The following is a 9,451-nucleotide window of genomic DNA, read 5'->3' on the forward strand; positions in this document are numbered from 1 at the left end:
TTCACATAAGATTTAGTCCTAAAAAAGCTCAATTTGTTCTACTTAAATCTTCTTGTTAAATTTCAAATAGCCTGCACTAGCTTTAGCTGCTAATCCTCGGCCATTACCGCTATCCCCTTTTGGAGCTAAGCTCCTAAAATCAAGAGAATCAAAACTTTAAAAGAAATCCTCAAATGTCCTTTAAAATAAAAAAAAAATAAAATAAAAAATGTCTTTATCACAATATGTGCTTTTACATGTTTCAAAATCAAATATTAAATCTGTTATTAATAAATTCTGTAAATAGATGTAGGGAATATCCTTTACATGTATCTTAGTTTAAAAATTATATAACCTCTTCTTTAAGCTTCTAGAGCTGTATTTGCCAGTATGAAAATATTTTTTAATAGTGTTTTATTCGTTGAAACATCACATTTTTAACCCGTTTTATTTTTGTGCTATTACTTAGCTTTAGCTACCAGAACAGGTTAGCGAGCTAGCATTAGAAGCTAAACATTAAGAAGCAAAAAATGTAAAAAAAAAAAAAAAAAAAAAAAAAAAACAGAACAGACAAAATCAAAATATATTTCATTTAATCGAATTTGACCTTGATTTAATACTGAGCTACTGGCCAGTTTTAACTGTTTGTCGCTAGTATATATTAATTTTTTTAGTCTGCATGATGTTAGCTAATATAGCATTGTTAGCAGAAAATAGCAGCAATAAAAGTAGAAAAAAACACATACAAATGTAAAACGGAACTAAATTACATCCTAGAATTAAAGAAGAAAAATACATATAAAATAAGATGTGAAAATACAGATATTCTAAAGAGCTATATGTAGTTGTTTTGCTTTTTGTTTTGTTTTTTACTGCAAGTCGTTCTTTCAACTTGATTTCTATTACCTAGAAATACTTTATACCTGTAAATCACCTAAAGATATTTGAAATGGAAGGTGCTTATTGGGATAGTGATGGTCTGGGGGTTAGAGAGGAGGGCTTTTATGTCCTGAAGGTCTTTATTTCCAAACTCTTTATTCCAGAAAGCTCCCTGTCTGCCACTAAATGTGTGCAACTAGCGACAGAGGACAAGTTTCTCCCTGTAAGAAAGTAAGGGGATATTAAAAGAATTTAAGCTTTTATCCTACATAATAAAAGTGAGATATTTTTCAGATTCCAAAAAAAGTTAAAAAACAGTCCACTGGATTTTGTTTCTAAGTTGGAAGACGTTTCGCTTCCCATCCAGGAAGCTTTTTCAAATTCCAAATGTCTGAATTAGTGTTGAGTTCCAAGCTTTAGAGTGAACCAACAAAGAAAACATGCAAAAAAGAACTGTAACCTCTTCAAACGTGGAAAACAAAGTTTTTGTTTTTTAACTTTTTGGTATTGACTATAACCTGAATGACTGAGAATCTTCACCAGGTTATTACTATTACTATTTGAGTGCTAAAGTAAACGTATCTACTTAGAGGAATAGTTTTGTTCTCTCTTAACAATTATTGGAAGAAAGAGCCTTTGGCAGAGTTTATACCCTGGAGCTCTTCCTGTGTTTTATGACAGAGTGCGCTGCTGGCCCCCACTCACACTGCTTCAGATCTTCCATTTAAAATGGAAAGATGTAGTTTTTACAGGAGAGTCCCTAAAACACGGCCCAGGAAACCTGGACCCCAGAAGGATGAGAGAGAGAAGTAGAAAGTTTAGTGGGGCCTTCGTTCAGGTTTAGAACCATTAAAGAAACTGATTGACAGTCTTCTTCTCGTTTATTTCCTCCCTCTGATGCTTCCCATCCCGTTTTCCTCTCGTAGCAGCGTTTAGTGAAAAGTTTTGTCAGTCCTCACTGCCGCATGCCATCTGATAATAAATTGTCCTTTGAAATAAGAGCTGAAGTGACCTGCGACAGTGGAAACATTGACACACTGTTTCTATCAGGAATTCGTCGCTGGACAGAATCCATCACAGCGAGCGACTCCTAGAAGGACAAACTGCGGACACGTTTGAGCACAGATGCACATACGTGGGAAACCACAACCAACATACATGCACGTACATGTGCTTAAATGTCCGAACCCTTTAAAGGTTGTCTGTGTGTCTGAGCGGTCAGATCAGTTTTGTTTGAGACTATTGACTTCCAAAAAATGTCAGCGGTGGTGTTATTGTAGCACGTCTGCAAAGGCATTAGAGGAGCAGACAGAATCTGTTGGGGGTTGGAGATAAGTTCCCACTGAAAATGAAAAGGCTGTTGACAAAAGTGCGACTCACAGCTAGATCCCCTCAGCTCTACTTGAAAATTAATACAGAAGAAAGGGTTTTAATCTCTGCCTTTCACAATCAGGAAACACAGGAAATGAGATTCTGCAGGTGAGCATAACGGCGTGCCACACATCTGCAGAAATGACTGCCCCTGGCCAAATTAGACTTGGAAATATGAGGGTGACATTGACATAAAATATGGAGGCTGAAACGCACTCGCAGCACGGCGAGCGCTGAGCTCAGACAGCGGGATGAAGCTCTTCAGTTGTTTTTAAAAAGAGGAATAAGTGTGGAATACCACCGATGAAGAAACCATCGACCTTGTCAGATTGTCCATTCCTCCTGTTTCACTGCTGTTTTTGACCAAAAGTAGGTTTATCCTGCAAAGAGATCTCAGGTGGAGTGGATAAAAGTGGGGAGATGGTCGGCAAAGTTCAAACCTTTTTATCAAACTTTCTATGTTGGTGTTCTGGGTCTTACAGCAGCAGCCATTCAAAATTGCCCTTCCCAGTCAAACGCCAGCCGAATGGCAGCCCGCTTCCATGCAACTCTCAGCAGAATCCCCTCTAACTTCCAGGGGTGGATTCAGGAAATTTGGGGCCCTAGGCGAAGAAAGACAGGGGGCCCTCTGAATTGAGAAGAAAAAACATACATTGTTTGTTCTACATTTGTCCCTCTTCTTATCACTTTTCTTGCTGTTTTCCTCTCTATGTTTTCTTTTATACCTTGTTCTTCTCATTAACAATGTGCTCAGCTGACTTTCATGCTGCCTCAAAAGGAATCTAAGATTTTCCAATCACTGCCTAGCTGATTGCTCCTTCCTGTGTTTCCAAAAAGGCGACAGCAGTCCTTCTTTTCACTGTAGACAAGTCATGATCTGCTTCTCTGTTCTCCATTTTTCATTTAAATTAAATAATAGCTGCATGAATCATGACAGCAGACAAGATGGAGGAGAGCAAGAGGTGGGGTTGCCAATCTACTTGCTCTGGAGAGCAGGGTTCTGTGCTTTTTATACAAATCTAGTAACTTTTTTTAAGTTACTAGATTTGGCGCAAAGCGCTTTTTTGTAATAAAATGCTAGCATTGTCTAAAAAGTCAGTAAAAGTAGCGGCAAAAGCTCTAAGTTGGCAAAAATTCTTTTCTCGCCGTTTGTTTTCAAATAATTTGCTGCTGCTTGTTTGAACACTCAAGGGGGGGCTGAGATTCTTAATATTATCTGATGGCATTTTAACGAAAGTTTTTTTTTTTATCAAAAAAATAATTAATGTCACAAATAAGGAATAGTTGGATTAACAATTAATGTAAACAGTTTTATGGAGCCCCCAGGAACTTGGGGCTGTCATGATGTGTTTAGAGGTCTGACCCAAAATGCAGAGAACCACTCAGAGAGCAAGGCAAAGGTTAAACAGGTTTATTGAGGTAAGGGTAGAGGGGCTTGGATCTGGAACTCAGAGGGCTGGTGAACAGAACTAGAAAGTCAGGAGAGGATATATCAAAGATTAGTTCAGGGACCGTGGGAATTTTGGATGCCCCAAGGTTAATGCTAGTGAGAGACTCAAATCCAGTCAGTGTGGGATGATCCAGAGAAGAGGGGACTCGTTGGAAAGTGGACAGGTAGACAATTGTTGGACCCTGAGGAGCAATAGAGCGGACTGCCACTTGGAATTCCAAGAGAACTTGAACGAGACGTGTGGAGGTTAATCCCCTGCTCAGGGTGAAGCTCAAGCAATCCTTCCAGGGGGAGAAGGCCAAACATCCAGTATGCAGGATTTCTTCCTGCCAAAAAAGACAAAAACAACGTTAGACCCAAAGAAACAAAGACTAAGTTAGACTCAGCTTGGCGAGAGTACCCAAACACTCTGGCCTTGAAGTAGTGACAGTCCACTGCTTAAGTACTCCTCCCGATAAAGATCCAACGAGACACAGGTGTGCAGGGAGGACCAACGAGGACAGGGCGCCACCTGGTGGTGGAGGGAGAGACAAACACAAACAACAGACCACACCAACTGGATTCCTGACAGGGGCCCTAGGCAACTGCCTAGTTTTGCCTATTAGTAAATCCCCCTCATGTTATTGAATCTGCACGTATAAAATGGAAATACACAAATATTTAATTCAAGAAATTCATTGTTTTAGGTTAAAATTGCTCTGAGGAGTCAAAGTATAACAATCAGGTCTGTGGGTTCAGCTAGAAATGACTGAAACCTGAAACACCTTCATCGTAACATATCACTCATTGTTCATTATGTCTTTTTTCAAAGTAGGTTCAAGTGCAGTAATGATGGTGACATTTAGACTGACATTTTAATGACATTTTCCATGCTCACACCGCTGCAGATTAGTTCACGGGGGGTAATTTAACTTGTAGAACTGAAGGTAATGCGTCTGAAGTGTTCTGGTTTGACACTGTGTCCCGTTTCCCGCAGCCACCATCACCGACGTCAGAGGACGGAGGAGCTGCCTTCGGCTCAAGGTCTTCGTCAGGCCCCAAAGTGAGCAGCACGTTTGTTGTGTCTCTCAGCACAATTCCGTTCTCCTTCTGTTCCTTTTTTTTTCTTTGTTATATGACTCTAATTCAGCTTTTTGACGTTTGGAGAGCTTAATCTTCATATCTTTTATTCTGTCCTCTTTGTTTACTGAAGACAATTGTGTGAAAACCTCTGGGAGCTCGCAGGAAGGAGTCGAATTTGACGAAAACAGTCACAACTCTCTGGAACCCAGAGGTTAGTCACAAACACCACCACTGCACATTACGTCATTTTGAAATGGTTTCCTTGTTTTTTCCTTGATTAACAAATGCTCCTTTTTAGAACCACTTTAATGTGCAGTAACAGCTGCCAAATGTTTACAGGTATATTTCAACCAGCTTTGCTCATTTAGAGACTGAAATTATGCTCATTCTTTCTTTAGAAATAGAAAAAGTTCTGCATGAATTTCCTTTTTTTAATGTTACCCAGCAGGGTTTGGGTCTGAACTTAGACTGTCTCATTCTAAACAAAGTGTTTTTCCCAAAATATCAACCTTAATCACATTTGATTTATGAAATATTTGAATTTTTAGGCAGGTAATGTGGCTGGAAAGTGAACCTCCACCCCTGCTGCAAATCTGCAGCCCTTAATAATCCCCCTTCCAGGATTGGTCTGGAGATTCATCCATCTCCCTATAAACTCTGATAATCTCAGCTTTCCTCGCTGATAAAAACACCACAGCATTATACTGTCACAATGTTTTATGTGTTTTTACTTGGCATGTGGTAGACCTTCTGACTGAACCTCTTTAAATTCACAATTCCTGGGTAAAAACTTACAAAAATACTATTTTTGCATAAAGATTTCTGTCTAAACTAAATAAAAATGTCAGTGTCGGGGTTTGGTTGAGGTTTAGAGGTGAGGAGGCAGAGGTGAGTTCTTTTAGTTTTAATGGAGTACTCACAGGTAACTGAGGCAGGAATCCATAAATCCAACATAATAATTACAAAAAAAACAGAACCTTGGAGACATCCGGGATAGACATGCATGAAGAGCCACAGGGAGAGTATTTATGGGAGAAAAAGACGGGACTAATGAGCTGATTGGGAGCAGGTGTGAACAGAGGCACCTAGAAGGAGCTAGGGAAAAGGAGACAGAGGGCAACCAAGAAATACCTGAGAACTCAAAGGCTACGTTCACACTGCATCTGAAGTGACCCAAATCCGATTTTTTTTGCCCACATGCGACTTGGATCTGACCTTTAATGGCTGTCTGAACAACACAGATCCGTTTTTTTCCAATCCGACCCAGGCCACTTGGCTATGTGGTCCTGAATCCGATACGAATCTGATCTTTTCAAACGTAACCTGTGTGTGAACGGTCAGGTCGCATTCATCTGACCTGAACGCCATTAATACCTGACAAATGTCACTATTCTGCGTCTTGCTACAAAGAAGCGGCAAGAAAAACAACAACCCTGGTAGAAAAGCATGAGTTTTTATGGTTGGAAAAGACCCAGGGTTCGTACACCTTTTCCAAAGTCAAAATCAAGCACTTTTAAAGCACTTTCAAGATCCATTTTAAAACTTTTTCCAGCACCTTAAGGAACCAGTTTTGCAGGGATGACTGCCCAGGGGGGTTCGATATATAGTTCATATAGTTCACCGATGATGAAGACGACGAAGATGTTTTTTTTCCCCCACACGTCTCCTCGGATGATCAAAGAAAATTACTCCTCTGTCTGTAATATAACCAACCAGAGGGTGTCGCAATTCAGTATTATCAGCCGTAGAGTTATCAATGCTGTTTTAAGATCTGGGCCTGGCAATGAATTAAAACTTTTTATTTTTTTGGAACGTTGGCGAGGCGGCCGCCTCGCCGAGATAGTGCTGCGGGAAACACTGCAATACTAACATTACATTATCACACCGTACTCTCAGTCACTCAGTAACTTAGCCTGTGAATTCCTAGCTAGCAGTTACTAGCGCAAACAAATAGGCGCTAACGTTAACGTGTACTAGGCTACTTCATTTGGCTTACTTAAAAAGTCTATGACTTACCCTTCATGTGACTCGCCCATTGTGAAAAGCTGCACATCTTTTTTGCAGACTTTACAAGAGGCAACTCGTGGGGTTTGTCCCCGTTTAATCCATAATTTGTATTTTTCATTTTCCAGCCAACGTTCATTGAAACGACAACCTCCCGGCATGGTGCAGTAGTGGTTTCATGGGGGCGGAGTCACACATGGAAATAGACTGGCAGATCGCAGTCACACATAAGAGAGCAGGTTTCATTTTCGGGCTCTCCAACATTTTATTTCTCCATTTAATAAACACACGATTCAGTTAGATAGGTATTTGTTGCGAAATAAATAGTTACAATTTCAAGCATTTTCAAGCATTTCATCCAAAATATAAGCACTTTTCAAACCTTGAAAACACAACGTCAAAATGCAAGCATTTTCAAGGATTTCCAGCACCCGTACGAACCCTGAAGATCGCTAGATGCGCGTCGGCACTACCATCCATGTTTACTTCCGGAAAAAAAGAGCACGCTGGCCTGTGACGTCATTGCGTCCTCTACTGCGCATGCGGGACACTTGCGTTGTATGACTGCGGTTCACACAGGAGTTCACATAAAAGTCGCATATATTTGGAAATATGAACGGCAACGTAAAAAAAAAATCGGATTTCACAAAAAAATCGGAATTGAGCATCAAGGCCTGCAGTGTGAACGTAGGCAAATATATCCTAAAAAAAACACAAAATAGGAATAAAACCAATAAAGCTAGAAAACAAAGAAAACCATGCATCAACGTGAAACTGAAAACCTAACAGAACGAAGACCGTGACAGACACTGATACGGTTTTTATGATGGTTTTTAAATATCACAGATCTCTAGAAGACTACAAACCTGCCCATACCTGTTACCAGGGAAACCACACAAACTTAAACTAACAGGAAAAAAGCAGGTCCTGTTTTCACTAAATGCCTTTTTTTTTTCCTCTCAGATGGAATCAGTCACGAGTCTCCAGAACCAGCCAGAAGAGACGTGAACTCTGCTGGTCGGCACCGGTTTTCCATCCTGCTGCTCAGCTCCGCCCTCATGCTCCTGGCTGCCATCTTATCCTTATAGCGGCCAATCCCATGAGAAGACGCCTCATCCAGGGGAATGGACTGTCGTGATTGGGCCACAGGCCGCCCTACCCTGCAACACCTCCCTCTCTTAAAGGAGCACTTTTTAAAAAAAAATCGAAATATCAAAATACCCAAAAACACTGAAGAGCACCTCTCTGTCTGAAAGGAGAGGAGAAGAGACTTCTGTAGCGAAGCCTTTGTTTGTTTGTTGGTAAAAAGCGCCGTGTAGTCCGGGCGAGGTGGAAGAGCCTTGCTGCGATTCACGGTATGCAGATACTTCACCGTTTCCTTGTGTTAAGACAAGCACACGGGCTTTATTTTGAAAATATACCCCCACAAGACACAATCGACACAATCAGAACAAAAATTTAGGCATCGGAGCACAGCAGGATCCTGGAAAAGTTTACAGCTTTTATTTTTCCGTTTGGGAACGCCACCATCGGGACACGACTAATAGCGGGACGGCGACTGGAAGAAAGAGACTGCTGATGAGAGCTTGGTGCTGCGATGACTTAACTTTCCTCTCAGGTTAGAAAGGATGCATCGACGCAGACTGTGGAGCCGTTAACAGAAAGAAAAAAAAAGATTAAGAAAGCACTCATCTCTTAGCGTATGGACAGAATCGATTTAATGATAAATTAATGCATTTCTTTGTTGTTTTTTTTAATATACCATGTAATTGTAGCAGCCAACACGGGTGTACAGTAAAATATTTGAACGGAGAACAGAAGCGGACGAGGAATTTTGCCAGGCAAAATGTTATTTTCCTATTTATTGTGAAGTCCTTGTGCTTTTTTTTCTGTTCTAGTTCCCTCTGTAAGTACATTTAGAGCCGCAATAAAAACAAAAACCATCACAGGATGTTAGTTCATATTACACCTTTGGTTTTTTTTAAAAAGAAGAAAAAAAAGAGCTTGTTTCTGTTTTGGAATGATGACATGTGATGGACTTAGTTGTTTCTAACAAAGGAAAAGGCAAAGAGCCCGGTGCGCATCAGGGTGTAGAAAGCGAGTATTTGTGTTTTGCATTTGCCACAGATGAATGTCACAAATGTAGTTTTGCTGTTACACTATTGTTTTTTGTGCATCACTATTTACACTGCTATTGTAAATACAGGCAAATTTAAAATTCAGGGATGTATCCATGCCGAACATGAGATCAATAAAAGGAACAACTTTTTATTGCAATCTGGAGGAAAATCCCCCCCGTTGATTAATTAAATGTACGATACCCAGCTGGGGCAAATTTCCCAAATAAAGATAAAGGTGGGGGAATTAATGTTTCACTAAATTCTTTTCTGTTTGCTTACTGTCTTTTTTGTCAGCAAAATTAGACGAAAGCATTCAAGATGGACTCAATCTGGAGGGTTTGGGATTTAACATCTCTAAAAATAATAAACACGTTCAGCCTCGTCCTCAACTATTTGCACTCTTCGTAAAGATTCAATAAAAATGTTATTACTCAAATTAATACATTTTTTATTGCAATGTCATATTCTGATAGGAAAAAAAATAGAATTATTATCTTTGATTTAGAATTCAATTCTAAAATATTAGATTTTATTTTTCTTTGCTTTAGTTATTATCAACAATAATCTGAGAAAGCCTCCCCTTCAT

General features: G+C 39.9%; 1 protein-coding gene across 1 annotated transcript in view; it reads left to right on the forward strand.

Annotated features, from left to right (window-relative positions):
- The window catches only part of LOC119791462 (ephrin-A5b-like), a 136,380-nt gene extending 127,252 nt beyond the window's left edge, over nucleotides 1-9,128 (forward strand). The window contains exons 3-5 of the mRNA XM_038297572.1: nucleotides 4,656-4,721; nucleotides 4,872-4,952; nucleotides 7,709-9,128. Coding sequence (XP_038153500.1) covers nucleotides 4,656-4,721; nucleotides 4,872-4,952; nucleotides 7,709-7,833 — 272 coding nt within the window. The 3' untranslated portion in view covers nucleotides 7,834-9,128. The remainder of the gene's footprint in view (nucleotides 1-4,655; nucleotides 4,722-4,871; nucleotides 4,953-7,708) is intronic.
- Nucleotides 9,129-9,451: the final 323 nt, after the last annotated feature.

This window comes from Cyprinodon tularosa, unplaced genomic scaffold, assembly GCF_016077235.1.
Source record: "Cyprinodon tularosa strain WSP-4 unplaced genomic scaffold, ASM1607723v1 ctg391, whole genome shotgun sequence".
NCBI lineage: Eukaryota > Metazoa > Chordata > Actinopteri > Cyprinodontiformes > Cyprinodontidae > Cyprinodon > Cyprinodon tularosa.